The 14,754-nt window shown below is 60.8% G+C and overlaps 1 protein-coding gene across 9 annotated transcripts in view; it reads left to right on the top strand.

Moving 5' to 3' along the window:
* The window catches only part of RIPOR1 (RHO family interacting cell polarization regulator 1), a 34,586-nt gene that overhangs the window by 14,055 nt on the left and 5,777 nt on the right, over window positions 1-14,754 (top strand). For 4 of the 9 annotated variants that reach the window (XM_065029090.1, XM_065029092.1, XM_065029085.1 and 1 more), the window contains 12 exons: window positions 7,673-7,799; window positions 9,976-10,125; window positions 10,458-10,536; window positions 10,813-10,836; window positions 11,428-11,481; window positions 12,352-12,504; window positions 12,591-12,654; window positions 12,733-12,776; window positions 12,969-13,094; window positions 13,305-13,453; window positions 13,668-13,797; window positions 13,998-14,138. In XM_065029090.1, the coding sequence (XP_064885162.1) occupies window positions 7,699-7,799; window positions 9,976-10,125; window positions 10,458-10,536; window positions 10,813-10,836; window positions 11,428-11,481; window positions 12,352-12,504; window positions 12,591-12,654; window positions 12,733-12,776; window positions 12,969-13,094; window positions 13,305-13,453; window positions 13,668-13,797; window positions 13,998-14,138 (1,215 nt within the window). In that variant the 5' untranslated portion in view covers window positions 7,673-7,698. Of the gene's footprint in view, window positions 1-1,508; window positions 1,851-3,601; window positions 4,410-7,672; window positions 7,800-9,975; window positions 10,126-10,457; window positions 10,537-10,812; window positions 10,837-11,427; window positions 11,482-12,351; window positions 12,505-12,590; window positions 12,655-12,732; window positions 12,777-12,968; window positions 13,095-13,304; window positions 13,454-13,667; window positions 13,798-13,997; window positions 14,139-14,754 lie in introns of those variants that run through there. The other 5 variants (XM_065029089.1, XM_065029091.1, XM_021301390.2 and 2 more) reach the window with 5 other exon arrangements.

Raw genomic sequence — 14,754 nt, 5'->3', positions numbered from 1 at the left:
GCCATGCTTTGCAGCATGCTGGGCTTCTGGCTCCCCTCCATGCCCATGGCACTGGCATGGAGGTTGCAAGCAGGTGGGAGACAAGACACCTCTGTTTGCCAGTGCTGGGGTATTTTTTTTGCCAGATGCTGCTTGGGGACAGCCCAGTCTCACCAGCTCTTTCCCCATCTGCTCTCCCAGTGGGGCTGGTGCTGTGTACCCACCCGGACACAAGGACGAGGGGGTGTTCTGGGACACAGTGCTCTTTGGTGACACCTCTGCAAGCTCCAGCTCACTGAGCTTGGCCATGGCTGGCTCTGGACCCACATGTGTGTGTGCCCATGGTGGGGGCGCCGTGCAACCCTACAAAGGAGCCCCATGTGCTTCTCCCCTGTGGTGTGCTTGCCCCATTGTGCAAAGGAACCAGCAAGGAGGGGACCAGCTCTGGGCTGGGGAAGCAGCCCCACAAGTGGCTCACCCTCTAGAGAGGGGGTTATCTGTGTCTGGGAGCCCCCCATATTTGTGAACACCCCCCCAAGTCTCTACCCCAATGCTTTTCCTCTTGAACCTGCCCTGACCTCGCTCTAAAAGCAGCACCAAACAGGAAAGGAGCCTGGGAGGGAGGTGTCTTTTCCTGCCTCGGTGACGTGGTGATGGCAGTCGGTCCCAGCCTGGATGGGCTGGCTGCTCCAGCCTCCTCTGTCGGAGCTGGGGTGTGGAGCTAGGCCCGGGTGCCCCGGGACCAGGACCCATACAGGGACCTACAGTGCTAGAAGGGAGGTCACGTCTGTGCCACAGGATCCTCTGGTTGCTAAGGGCATCCCTGTGCTTTCTGCCAGGGAGTTGTGGGGCCGGGAGGTGCCATGGGGGTTGGCATGGAGGTCCGTGGGTCTATGTCCCTGCCCCATGGGACCTGGACCCCTGTGGGGACCAGATGACACAAGTTAGGAACATCTGAGCAAGGAAACCCTCTTCCCAACAGGTGCTGGGTGTTGCAGGGTGCTCACAGGCATGCCACGGGACTCCCTGTGCCACCACCTCTTCTTCAGCCATGGGAAGTGCACAGCACAGCCATGGTGGTTTTATATATATATATATTATTAAAAAAAAAAAAGCAGTGCAGAAGTGAGCAGCGGGGCTGGCGGCACAGATCCCCGCAGTGATGTGAGTCTTGGCTGCCCACGGCTTTGTGCCTGCCTGCAGTGGAGCTGGCAGGGATGGGGGCAAGGGGCTGTGCACAGAGCATCCCTCCCCGGAGTAGAGACCGGCAGCAGCTTGGGGTCAGTGGTGCGTTTGGCAGGATGGTGTTTGCTCCTGGGCTCGTGGCCAGCCCTGGGTGTCAGGGGGATGGGGGCACTGAGGGGAGCAGTCTCAGAGGGTTGGCTCCATGAGGCTGGCATGGCTCGCAAGGCTGGTGGGGACACTGTGGTGCCCAGAGAGGGGCTGGGGGGGAGGTTTGCACCACAGTGACCTGCAGTGTGTTTCCCTCCCCTGCCCCTGTGGCTCAGCTTGCCCAGGGGGGCAGTAGGGAGGGAAGGATGGGAACCGAACCGTGCTGTCCTTGCTGCTGGGGCAGGCGTTGCTGGTGGGGTCTCCTCCTTCCAAGGGGGACGGGCATCCTTCTGTCCTCCCGTCCTCCTGTCCCCAGCCCTTGAGTCACGGCGCTGGGCAGTGATGTCAGCCCTTGGGCAGGGGAAGCGTGGGAGGAGACTGCTGCCTGGGGGGAGCCCTCCGGCCCCGCACACGGGCGGATGGACGGCCGGGTGAACGGACGGCATGAGAGAGCCACAGCTGCCCGTGCTGCCCGGGACTCTGACCCCAACGCAAGGGGGACATGCTGCTGCAGCCCACCATGAACAGCAAACCGAAAGGTACTGAGCAGCGGCAGCACTGGGGCTCCCTGGCAAACGCTGTAAATTTGGGGACCCCCAGTTGTTTGAGGCTCCTGGGTGACGTGGCCGGGCTCATGACAGGCTTTGCTGGGCAAGTGGCTTCCCTGGGAGGGGATCCGGGGGCACCAGAGACGTGGGTACCTGCCACCCGCAAGGGACACATTTGTGACTGTGACGTGCAGTGACGGGGTGTCAGGGTGGTGTGTCTTTGGCAGGATGGGACCCACCAGATGCCCAGCCTTGCTATTGGCCACGCTGAGACCCAGGCTCAGTGTCTCAAGGCAGGAGAGGTCCGTGGCTGCCCACTGCTCCCAGGCGATACAATCCTGATCCCGTGTCTTTCCTTGGCAAATTGATTTTCTCCCCCTCGTGCCCCCTTGTCTTGTCTGCGGCCATGCTAATGAAGACAAACAGAGCCTGACTTCATGTTGAACATCCCTGGCACTGTGACCCTAGGGGACCTGGGCAGAACTTCCCCTCCCAGGGAAGCCTGGGGCTGCTCTTGCACACAGGGACCAAGTTGCTTGGGCAGGATTTGTTGGGGAAGTTACTGGGACCCAGCAGAGCATCCTGGAGATGAGGAGGGGGGTTAAGGTGGTGTGTGGGACCTTCACAAGGTTATGCCATCCCCAGCAGGATCATGCCAGAGCCCTGTCTTCTGCTCAGCACCTCCAAGAGGGGTCACAGCCCACTCAGGAGCAGGATCTGGTGACCCTGGCTGGGCTGCAGTTCCATCTAGGGGGGCATGGAGGTGATTTACCACTCCCAGGCCTCCAAAACCATGGGGATCCTGGCTGGGTGTTTGGTCTTCACCTGTGGTGGTGGGATCCCACCTTCGCTGGACCATGGTGGTCCTGGGCTGGTTCTCAGGAGCCATCCTAAAAAACAGGTTGGGCTTGAGCTCAGCCAGGTGCTGGGGAACCCCCAGGCCCCAGTAGTGGATTCCTCCCTGGGTCCCTGTTTGAGGCTCGCATCCTCCTTTGGCTGCAGACTGGGAGCCCAGGAGATGGGTGGTGGGGTGGGAGTCTGCAAGCCCCCACTGGGGAGCCAGCCAGGAGTATCTGCCTGTACCCTGCCCTGCCCTGCCCTTCCTCGGGGACGCTCCACGGGGTAAATAAGCATTTCCTCCAATTCTTCCCATTCGCAGCTCCTTCCCTTTCCTGCCGCCCTCCCACTCGGCCCAAGGAGCCAGCCGGCCTCCTGCGGCCACAAGGGCGGACACTGGGGTTGTGCCCCCACCACTGCAGAGCCGAGAGCACCTGGCACCCATCTAGTCCCCCAACACCATCCCCTGCTCTGGCAGGGGCTGCAACCCCATGGCCAGGAGTTTCTCTCCTGAATGAGTCATGGGGAGCCGGGATGCCGTTCACTGACTCATACGACTCCCAAAAAATGCCAGTCCCCCTCTTTGCATGGGGGCAGGCAAGGTGGTCCTGTGTGCCTGGAGGAGAGGCAGAGCGTGGAGGTCAGGGAAGAGGCAGCTCCCAGGCTCCCTGTGACCAAGGCGGCATGGCATCCACCCCGCATGCTCCTCCTGTGTGCTGGGGAGGGATGAGGGGCAGCGGGAGGGAAGAGCTGCTCCAGCCCACGCTGGGAGCCGGCCAAGGGCTGTCCCGAGGCCGGAAGGGGCCGCGGGGGGGCCGGGGTATGGCCCTGGGTTCTGGCAGCGAGGACGCAGCTGTGCAAACAAGGATGCAGTGGCTGGGCTGGGGGGAGCTGGGTTCACAGGCTCTCGAGGTCGTCCCTGCTGTGTACCCAAGGGACACTCACCCAAGGGTGCCGGGGTGGGGGGGTCGTGCCGTTGGTGTGGGCTGGTGAGACCCCCCTGCTTGCCACTGACACTGCAGGCAGGATGGACTGGCCCGTGGCCACCATGCCATGCCCTTGTTGGGGGACACTGGTACCCGCTGTGCCTGGGGAGGTGCCTGCAGTGCCATCAGTGTGGGGGCCACAGCCCTGCCAGCACCTCCTGGAGAAGCCCCTTGCAGGGTTGTGAGTGCTGCTCTCTGGGGTCAGGGGTGCTGGAGGGTGCTGGGTCGGGCACCCTGCACATTGCTGGCCTCCTGTGAGTGACATTGCTGGGAATGGTGGTCAGAACACTCTCAGTGCCCATGTCTGCAGGCCTGGGGTTTGGGGGGAACCACTTTGGGGTGTCTCCAACCATGGCAGTGTTGATAAACCCGCTGGAGCGACCTGAGGCTGGTGTCTGAGTGTCGGAAACAGAAACCAGCTGGGACCAACCCAGCCGGTCGGACTGCCCCCTCTGCTGCTCCAACCAGCATTCTTGGGATCCCAATCATCTCCAGAGCACCAAGCGTTGAGAGAGGAGCCAGCGGCTGGGTGTGAGAGCCCCAGGGTGGGCTCCAGCACCCCCCGCTGTGCCCCCCACCCAGCAGCTCACACCTGGCTGCTCTGCCCTCTTGGCCGCTGCCTGCAGGCAGCACTGCCCAGGGACACACGGACAGACGGACAGACTCCCAGGATTGCGTTTCCTACACCAGGAGAGCTGCGGGCGGTCTGCGGCGCAGGCACGGCAAGGTGAAAAGCTTGGTCGGGTGGTGCCTTCGTTAGGACTGCAGCCCTAATTAAGGGCAGGGGGCTGGCAGGGAATGGACTTTTAGGGCAGGATCTTCCGGGCAAGACGTCTGTGGCTCCTTCACAGGAGAGGGAGGGATGTGCTTGGGGTTCAGCCTGTGGCAGGGATACGAGTGTGCCAGTGCTCTGCCTGGTGCCGGTAAGCCTGGCACGGGGCTTGCCACCCTGGGCAAGATGCAGTGGCTGGCTGCCCCATCCAAGCGTGCCCCGAGCGCTGCTCCCCACTGGGGCTGGCCATGCTGCTGCGGTACCAGGTACCTCTTATCTCGGTAATGTCAGGAATGCACCATGCCGGGGCTTTTTCCTCCCCCGTGAGCCAAGCGTGCCAGGAGCGGAGACCCCCACACCCTGCCTGCCCTGCCTTGTGCAGGCAGCGCTGCCCTGCAGTACCTGGCTGGCTGCCTCCATGTGCCGGGCTCGAGCATCCCTGGGGCTCCAACAGAGCGGGAACATGATGTTCCCCTCCTCCTCGGAGGTTTGGGGTCCAGACACAGGAGCTGGGCTGCAGGGTGCCAGCCCAGGGGATGCAGGGTGCCACAGCAAACAGGGTGGTGCTGGCAGGACGTGGCAGTGCCTGGGGCCACGTGCTAGGCTGGTTGGCAGTGAGTGCTGGGACTGTACCATCCCTCGCTGCCGACTTCGGTCTGCACCCACCCTGCCACTGATTTGGCCTCGTGGTATGAGGTACCGCAGGGGGATTTTGGGGTCAGCTGGGTCCCTGGGTTGGGGTGCAGGGACATGGTCCTGTCAGCAGCTACCTCTCAGGGTACTGCTCCCTCTGCCAGTGAAGGAGCTCCAGGTGCCTTGGAGCATGACCCAGCGTGGTATAGGTGGCTGCTGGAGCTTCTCAGGGCTCTGAGTGAGTGGCTGGGGATCGCTCTAACCCTCCTGGGGAGTTGTGCTGGGGCATTGGTCCCCTGCAGCACCTCCAGCATCCTTCTCCCCCCTGGTACCCCCAGCATCCTTCTCTCCCCTGCAACATCCCAAGCATCCTCCTCCTCTATAGCATCCCCAGCATCCTTCTCCCCTGCAGCACCCCCAGCACCCTTTTTCTCCAGGGCAGGCTCCTGTCTGTGTGTCCCTCCTTAGAAGCATGCCCTCAGACAGCAACGTGAGCTGGAGAAGGCTGTGCTGGCAGGGCCATGCTCACCCCATAGGAGCCCTGACCTGCCCCACACATGGAGAGCCCCATTGTAGGAGTGCTTTCCCTATAGATGAGCCACTGTAACACCCAGCTGGGGCAACAGGCACTGGTGCCATGGGCCTCACCCACTCAGTGGGGAGTAGATTAAAGAGCCCTGTAGAGGGTAATCTGCCCAGGCCCTGCAGGTCAGCCCGGCTACCAGGGATTACAGCTCCTCCTAATGAGCTTAATTGGGACAGCGTTGTCCTGGAAACTGGAGGGACTGGCACGGAGATAACACAGAGGTGGCGAGACCAGCATAGCAGCTCCGTGGTTCTGGGCTGGGACCCGAGTACTAAGGGGAGACCAGGTGGACCTGCTGTGTCCCAGCTCTGCTGGAATGGAGAGTATTGGCAGGGGCTGTCTCTGACTCCTGACGGCTCCGGCTCATCCCTGAGCGCCCAGGGAGGCAGCAGCGGTGGCAGCGGCGGTGGCAGCATGGCTGCAGGGTGGCGGGGAGCACAGCGCTGGGGAGTGCACACCCGCCAGCGGCCGAGCAGGTGTGTGCCGTGTGGGGCGGTTCGAGCTGGGCACTGGGCTGTGTTGTGCTGGGGGCTGGAGTGGGGATGGTGACAGGACCTCCGGCAGTGCCTGTGTCCCTGTGCCGTTCCTGGTGCTTCTGGGGCTGGGGGCTCGCTGCCAGCTGTGCTGGAGGCAGGAGGAAACATAGAGTGAACTCCCAAAGATGCGGGGAGGTGGCTCCCCATAGAATCATAAAATAGTTTGGGTTGGAAGGGACCTTCAAAGCTCATCTAGTCCAATGCCCCTGCCATGAGCAGGGACATCTTCAAGCAGATCAGGTTGCTCAGAGCCCTGTCCAGCCTGGCCTGGGATGTCTCCAGGGATGTGACATCTGTCAGTTGGGGAAGCTGTGTGTCCCTAAGGCCCTGCCTGGCCTTCCTTGGCACAGCGTGTGACTGCTGGGGACTGTGTGGACTCATCCGCAGCAGCTTCTAACTCCCCATCCTGCAGCTTGGCTTTGGGGCATGGTTGGGACATGGGGACTGAGCTGGTGGCAGTGGTGGCCAGGGTGATGTGGAGCATCCTGCAGCCTCTGCCCAGCTCCTGTGGCTGTCTCGTGGGCTGGGGCTCCTTGGTGTGTTGGCAGGGACAGGAGGAGCCCCGGACTCCTCTGCTTTTGCTTTGTGCTGAGCACTTGTCCAGGGCTGTAGTGATACTCCCTGTGACATGGGTTGGCAACTGGGTCTGGGTCCCGGGATTCAGAAATCTGCCCTGTCCTGGCTGGCATTGACTGCACCAGCCGTGCTGGGGACAGGCAGGTACCAGCAGTGGTTTTGAGGTTCCTGGTACCATCTCTGGCCCTGCCAGGAGCAGAGTCCAGGGCTGTGGCAGCCGTGGGGCTGGACACATGCTGCCCGCGCGGACTTTCCAGGTTCCGGCAGGGAATGGCTCTGCCTTTCCTTCCCAGACACAGGGCTCCTGGCAAAGCTGGGGACTTTCCAAAACGCTTTGTTGTCCGTGGATTTCCCTCCTGGTTGCTGGAGCGAGCGGAAGTGAGCGTGGAGACAGCGAAGGGCTGGGCAGCCGGCTCCAGCCCCGCACCCTTCCTGCCCCCACAGCGGGGTGGCACGGGGGATGGTGGGACGTGTGCTGGGACAAGATGGGGTTCAAGAGAAGGTGTCCAGGCTGGGGCACAGTGGAGGGATAACCCTGGTCATGTCCAGGAAGGCACTGGGCATCAGCCCTTTCCTGTGGCTCCCAGGGAGCCAAGCTGGGGTGCATCCATCCGTCTGTCCCAGCTGGGTGCTGACAGTGTCCGGAACCCTGCTTCACCCAGGGCAGGGCACTGACGCCATTGCTGGGGACAGCACAGGAGCTGTGTCCCCACTGCCTGGGCTGAGAGGGAGGGAAGGGTCCTGTCCCCTGGGTGCTGCGTCTGCCTCAATCCATGGGTGCCCTGGTCACCTTGGTCCCTGGGTGCTGTTCCCATCCTGGCGGCAGCCCTGTTTGCGTGTGTCTCCCCACCCTGCTGCTGGTGACCCAGCTCTCTCGTTCCCTGCAGGGAGACCCTCCAGGTCACACTCAACGATGTCACTGTCTGTGCGCCCGCAGCGCCGAGTCCTTGTCACCAAGATCAATAGGAGCCAGTCCTTTGCTGGAGTGAACTCGTCAGGAGACAGGCCCTTCAGGTAAGAGATGGGTGCTGGTGCTGCCTGCTGCGAGGGATGAGGACAGAGATGGGGACAGGCTTGGGTGTGGTGGCAGGATGTGCTGCACATGCCAAGGCTCCTTCCCAACCCGCTGCCTGGCATCTCCCACAGGGACCCTTATGGTACCTGGGGCATGTTGTACGGGGACTGCAGGGATCATCGAGGGCGTATGTGAGACAGAGTCCATCACCCCACTCTCCTGCTGTGCCATGTCCCAGGCAGGGTGAGGGTCCCATGGCTGCTGCCACCAGAGCACAGAATCATAGAATCGTAGAACAATTTGGGTTGGAAGGGACCTTCAAAGCTCACCCAGCCCAACCCCTGCTGTGAGCAGGGACATCTTCACCAGCTCAGGTTGCTCAGAGCCCCGTCCAGCCTGGCCTGGGATGTCTCCAGCGATGGGGCATCCACCACCTCTCTGGGCAACCTGGGCCAGTGTTTCACCACCCTTATAAACAATTTCTTCCTCATGCCTGGCCCCTGGAGCCTAGCACAGAGGGGACAGGTGTAGCTCACCCTTGTGCTTCAGCCTGCTCCTGTGAGCTTCCCAGTGACCATCATGCTTAATGGGTGCAGTGAAGGAGCTGGGGTGGCTTTGAAGCTTGGTGTCTCAGCCACCTTGACATCCTGTGGCAGCTGGTTTCAGGTTTTGAGTGCTGGCATAAATCAAGATTTCCTCCAGGTCATTTCAAACCTGTGGCTGAAAGGTTTTATCAGCTGCCTGTCAGCTGTGCTGCAAGGAGCAGCCGTTCCCTACTCACCCTCTCCAGCTGCTGGCAATGTCACTGTCCCATCATACCCTTCCTCCTCCTCTCTGCTGAGCCTCACATCGGTGAGAACCACCACGTGCAGTGCTCATCCTTGCCACCCCCCTCCACACCATTCCGCAATCCTGGCCACCCCCTTGCAGGTGGTTTTTGGGGACATGTTTGGCCTGCAGGACTATGGCATTTTAATGCTTTTAATCCATTTTCCTAGTGCCCAGCCAGGCTCCTTACCTCCCAGTGCACCCACTGGTGCCGGGTAAGAGACATTTTTCAGCCAAGTGGCTGAGAAAAGTAGTGCCAAGCTGCTTTGCCAGTATGTGGGCACCTTCACAGGGTAGGCACAAGCCCAGCTAGACCCTCCCCATGCCTGGCAGCCAACCTCCAGCCCTGCTCAGCTCCTGTCCCCAGGTCTTGTCCAGCATCTGGGCCAAGTGACACGCTCCAGGCCACCAACATGTCACAATCTGGGGGTGTCAGAGAGGCTTGCCTGGGAACAGGAAAGAGGGAGGACTCTTGGATGCCCGTGGCCAAGCAGCTGGTGGGGATATGCTTATGGGAGATGCCTTCAGGGGCCCTGGAAGACAGGAATGATGGTGGAAAGTCAGCACTTACCCATCACTGTGGCTTGGGATGAAGCCAAGACATTCATTTTCCCATACCAATGATTCAGGGAAGTCTTTTGGCTGCGCCTGCAAAGAGTGGCACAGGATGGGAGGTCCGGCCCGCGGCTGGGAACCGAGGACCCCAGGGTGTCTCCTGGGCACTGGTGGTGTGACGATGCTTTGGGAGGAGGAAGGGACAAGCCGGTTGGAGCGGGGCGTTGCTCACAAGGCTGGGGAGCGACTCCATTGCACAAGGCAGGAAGGGTGGTGTTCAGGTCTTGGGTGCTGGGTCGACATCCCTTCAGGTCAGCTGGGGGAAGTCCCTGAGGTGGCAGTGGGGATGGTGCAGGCAACAGGCAGACGGCAGCTCTGTACTGCAGGGTTAGTGACATCTGGAGAGGCGTAGGCACCAGTGAGGATGTCTCTGCCCCACGTTGCTGCACTGTGTGATGGGGTGACAGAGCTGCTTGTCCCTAGGATGCTCTCATGCTGTCACCCACTGGGATCCCTGCCTGTTCCTGGGAGCACATGGTGACAGGGCAGCAAGCCGATGGTGGCATGTGTCACCCTGCCATAGTGCCCAGACCACAGGGAACATCTCCATGTCCCTGGCAACACAGGGTGCTGGGGAGTCCTGGAACAGGCAGGTAGGTCTGGGTAGACCTGGCCTCCATCCCAGAGTTTCTTATCTTGAGACAGGGTGCCCAGCAGGTTGGGGCACCCAGGAGGATCCCGGTACTGTGTGCTGACACCAACCACCCCTGGTTTACCTGCTTCTCTCCCCAGGAACCTCTCGCCCTTCACCCCCACTGTCTCCCGCAAGACTGGCTCCAGGGTCAGTAGGATGTTCTCAATGTCTCACAAATCCCCACCACCCAAGGTGCCTCAGCCCAACCGCCTGGACGAGGTGTACGAAGCTCTCAAGAAGGGCCTGACGTAAGTGCTGGGGCTCCCCGTGACTGGGTGTTTGGGGGCAGGGAGCTCCTGAGGGACACAGGGACAGCTGAACATGGTTGGGGTTGGGGTTGGGGTTGGGGTTGGCAGCTCTGTGGTCTCACCAGGTGGGGACATGCCAGGTCTCCTGAGCACAGTGCCTTGGGGTCCTGGAGCTGCATGGAGGCCTGCACCAGGGCACAGGTGGGATCCCTTGCCCAGGTGCTGGAGTGGGGATGCATGGCCAGATATGCCAGGCTGGTTTGCGGGCTGTGTGTGGCAGGAGCCCTGGGCATGCTGTTCCAGCCTGACCCCCATGATGTGGTTGCCCCCAGAGCCTACCTGGAGGTGCACCAGCTGGAACTGGAGAAGCTCAGCACTCAGATCCGGGAGTCCAAGAGGAATTCACGCCTGGTGAGTGCTGCTGGGACCTGACAGGAACCAGTGCTTTGGGGGTTCTGGGCACGGCTGGGGCAGTTCATGGTCCATCTGTGCCCCAGGGGCCAGCCCCAGCTCTGGTGTTGGGCTGCACAGGGCTCCTGTCCTACTGTCATGCACTCTCCAGCCCTGGCTGGGTGCTGCCTGTCCCTGCCGATGTGCTATGGGTGGTGGGTGTGCGAGGTGCTGGGTCTCCTTGGATGGGCAGAGCTGGCTTTGTGCTGCATCTTATCCCTCTCCTCTCTCCTCCAGGGCTTCCTCTACGATCTGGATAAGGTAAGCGGGAGCAGTGCCCTGTGCCCTTTGCCTCTGCCATCCTCGTGCCTGGGATGTGCTGCTGCTGGCCCCCTCTCTGCTTGTTCTGTCCACAGCACAGCAGAGCGCCTGCGGGGTGGAATCAGTGCTCTGTGGGCAGGGTGCACAGGGTTTTGAGGTTCCTGGCACCATCTCTGGCCCTGCCAGGAGCAGAGGGCAGGGCTATGGCAGCTGTGGGGCTGGACACGTGCTGCCTGCACGGACTGGCAGGGCAGGGGCTGAAGCAGAGACAGGCAGGGGTTTGAAGCCTGCTTCTTTCAAATGAACTCTGTGGCTGGGGTGGCCTGGGCTAGCTCTGAGGCTGAGTGAAAAGCATCCCAGAGCCTGGCCTGTCTCCTGGGGGACCCTCTGGAGCAGGGGAGGCTGGATGATGCTGCAGCACATGGGTGCAAGCACAGCCTCTGCTCCGCTCCCACCGTACTCCTCCCAGGGTGCTGGTGACCGGGATGTGTCCCAGCCACAGCACAGGCACGCAGCAGGGCACATCCCAACCTGCGGCTCTGCTCCAGAGGGGTTAGGCTGCCACTCACTCCATCTCCTCTGCTTTTCCAGCAAGTGAAGTCAATCGAGCGCTTCCTGCGTCGCCTGGAGTTTCATGCTAGCAAGGTGAGAGCTGGGGAGTGGGCTGTCATGGAAGCACCCCAAAAGTCAATTTCGGCAGGCAACATGCTCCAAACAGATTTTATTCTAGCCAGAACCATTTAGCAAAGAAAACCAAGTAGAAACGGGGTTTATCCAAAATTATTCAGCACTCTGGCAACGTTTAAAACAGGGGTTCTGATACCAGTCAAGGATATAATTACTGTACAACCACATAAGAATAACGGGGATGCCCTGCATGCATGCACTCACAAAAACAAGAGGCCTCTTTCACTCAAGGGTACCCCACAAGGAAATAATTGCTTGCCTGTGGTGGGCAGGGGCTCACTCAAGGATATATCCAGAAGAAAATGACTCACCAAGGGGAAGGTGAGGGCTCTCAACCCCAGGAAGTCTCCTTAGATGACATCTCTGATCTCAGGGGAGGCCTCTGGCCTCAGACCTGTTGCTCTGAGATGACCATTCCAAGGGAGGGCTTCAGCAGGGGCCATGTTTCATGGTCTGGTCGGATCTGACTCTGGTCATTACCAGCTGGTCCAGAAGCTACTCGGCTTCTCTTGGCCTAGACACCTCTTTGACTGAGGACCCTATTGACTGAGGGTCCCACCCCTCCTGCCTCCCTAGTTGATGGAGTTGAATATGGCTGGAGTCACCGTGCCCTGGGGTGGGGGCACTGTCCACACCTTGGCACCAAGGTGGGGACAGGCACAATGGGGCACAAAAGGTGCTAAAGAGCCATCAATTGCCCTATTGAAGGATTTCATCAGGAGATGTGGAACTGTCACATGGGTTCACCTTGGGGCTCCCTGGGTGCAGCCCTGGGGCGGTCCTGCTGTCCTCTGCCCTGCCCCTCACCGCTGGGGCCTGTCCTTGCAGATAGATGAGCTCTACGAGGCTTATTGCATCCAGCGACGGCTCCGCGATGGAGCCCACAACATGGTCAAGGCTTACAGCACGGGCTCGCCAGGCAGCCGGGAGGCACGCGAGAGCCTGGCTGAGGCCAGCAAGGGCTACAAGGAATACACGGAGGTGAGGCAGCTGGCTGGGGTGGGCAGGCAGGGCACTGGGTCCCATGGGTGGCTGCTGATGGGTGCCATCTGTCCGTCTGTCCCCAGAACATGTGCCTGTTGGAGAATGAGCTGGAGAGCCAATTGGGCGAGTTCCACGTCCGGATGAAAGGTAATGTGTCCTGCTCCATCTCTGGCCTGCTGCCTGCCTGCCTGCCATCTTCTGACGCCCCTCTGCCTTCTCTTGCAGGACTGGCAGGCTTTGCCCGGCTCTGTGCTGGTGACCAGTATGAGGTTGGTGGGACCGTATGGGTTGGGATCTGCTCTTCTCCTGCCCTCTGGTCCCTGGGGTGCTGACGGAGGGCAGGTGGGCATTGGTGCGGGTAGCAGTGGTGAGCAGGAGGGGCCCATGCCCTGGGATGTGCAGGGAGCACCCACCACCCCAGTGCTGTCTGTTCCCCCATCCCCACATCTCTGCATCCTCAGATCTTCATGAAGTATGGGCGGCAGCGGTGGAAGCTGCGGGGACGCATCGAGGTGAACAGCAAGCAGGTGTGGGACAGCGAGGAAATGGTTTTCTTGCCCCTCGTCACTGAGTTCCTCTCTATAAAGGTACTGTGCAGAAGGGGGCAGGGATGGTGTGGGCCAGCTGCCACCCTGCATCTCAGCCAGGCTTTCCTCCAGGCCCTCACTTAAACCTGGCCCTCTCTGGGGTGGGAAGAGGCTGTCTGGTGGTAGTGGCATCCTGGTACACTGCAGGGATGCACACAGCAGATGAAGCCCACAGATTCATCTCATCCTCTCCTTTCTCTCCTTCTCCAGGTGACGGAGCTAAAGAGCCTGGCCAACCATGTTGTGGTGGGCAATGTGTCCTGCGAGACCAAGGACCTCTTTGCGGCTCTGCCCCAGGTAGTGGCTGTGGATATCAATGACTTGGGCACCCTCAAACTCAGCCTGGAGGTGACCTGGAAGTGAGTATCTCAGCAGGTGTTGCTGGTAACGCATGGCAGGGCTGGGGACACCTGACACAGTGTGGCAAGAGGTGGCCTGCCCTGAGCTCTCTCCCATCCCCAAACTGGGCTGCATTATGGGAACCTAGAGCTGGACTGGACGGGGTCCTGGTGTCCTGCTCACTGCAGAGCAGGGTTGAGCACACACCCCTCACCTCCCTGGTCTCCTCTCCAGCCCCTTCGACAAGGACGACCAGCCCTCAGCAGCGAGCAGCGTCAACAAGGCCTCCACAGTGAACAAGAGGTTCTCCACCTACAACCAGAGCCCTCCAGACACGCCGTCCCTGCGGGAACAGGCTTTCTATGTAAGTGTGGTGCTGGACAGGGCTGCTTGGGTGAGGTGGCCCATGGAGGCGTCTATGCAGGGACATGCCCAGGCCACATCCCAGAGGGCAGCACATCTTGGGTATGGGGTGGGCAGCTCCTCTCCAGCCATCTGGCCACGGCTTCCTGGTACCGGTGCCTGCTCCTCCTGCACTCACAGCTCCTCTTCTTTCTGCCCAAGAGCCCGGGGCGGGCGGCTGACAAGCACGGTTGGTCCTTACTGGACATCTTTCGGGAGACACTCTTCGAGAAGCTTTCTCAGAGCTGCTCCTGCAGCGACGTCTCCTCGGCCGAGCTCGGGAGATGGCCGCAGCAGGGCCGCGTAAGTGGGAGGGCTGGAGCCGGCCAGTAGCTTAGCCCAGTGCTGTGGCAATCCTGCAGTAGCCGTAGCCGCTCCTTGTCTCCTACTCACTAGCCCTCGCTGATGCCCAGAGGCCTGATCCTGCCAGGCCGGGGTCTGGCTGACCCTGAGGAGACAGTCCCCAGCTGAGGCAGCTTGGGCTGCGTGGGCTGGTCCCACTTCATCCGCATGCCCTCGTGCGAGAGCCAGGCACTAGTGAGTAGAAGGCTTGTCTGTGTCCCCGCACTGGTGGTATTGGTGTGCTGTGCTGTGGCATTGGTGTGGTGCTGGAGTGATGGTGCTGGCGCGACAGTGCTGGCGTGGCACTGGTTCAGTAGTGGTGAACTAATGCTGTGACTTTGGTGTAATGGCCGGTGCTGCTCCCCATGAGCTGGTGCTGGGGCTGTGGCCTTCTTAGCCACAAGGGCACATTGCTGGCTCATGGTCAATCTGTTGTCCACCAGGACTCTCAGGTCTTCCTTTGCAATGCTGCTTTCCAGCAGGTCAACCCCTAACCTCTACTGGTGCATGGGGTTGTTCCTCTCTAGGTGCAGGATCCTACACTTGCCTTTGCTGAATTTCATTAGGTTCATCTTCT

Source organism: Columba livia, chromosome 13 (genome assembly GCF_036013475.1).
Source record: "Columba livia isolate bColLiv1 breed racing homer chromosome 13, bColLiv1.pat.W.v2, whole genome shotgun sequence".
Taxonomy (NCBI): domain Eukaryota; kingdom Metazoa; phylum Chordata; class Aves; order Columbiformes; family Columbidae; genus Columba; species Columba livia.
This window is presented reverse-complemented; position numbering and strand designations above follow the sequence as displayed.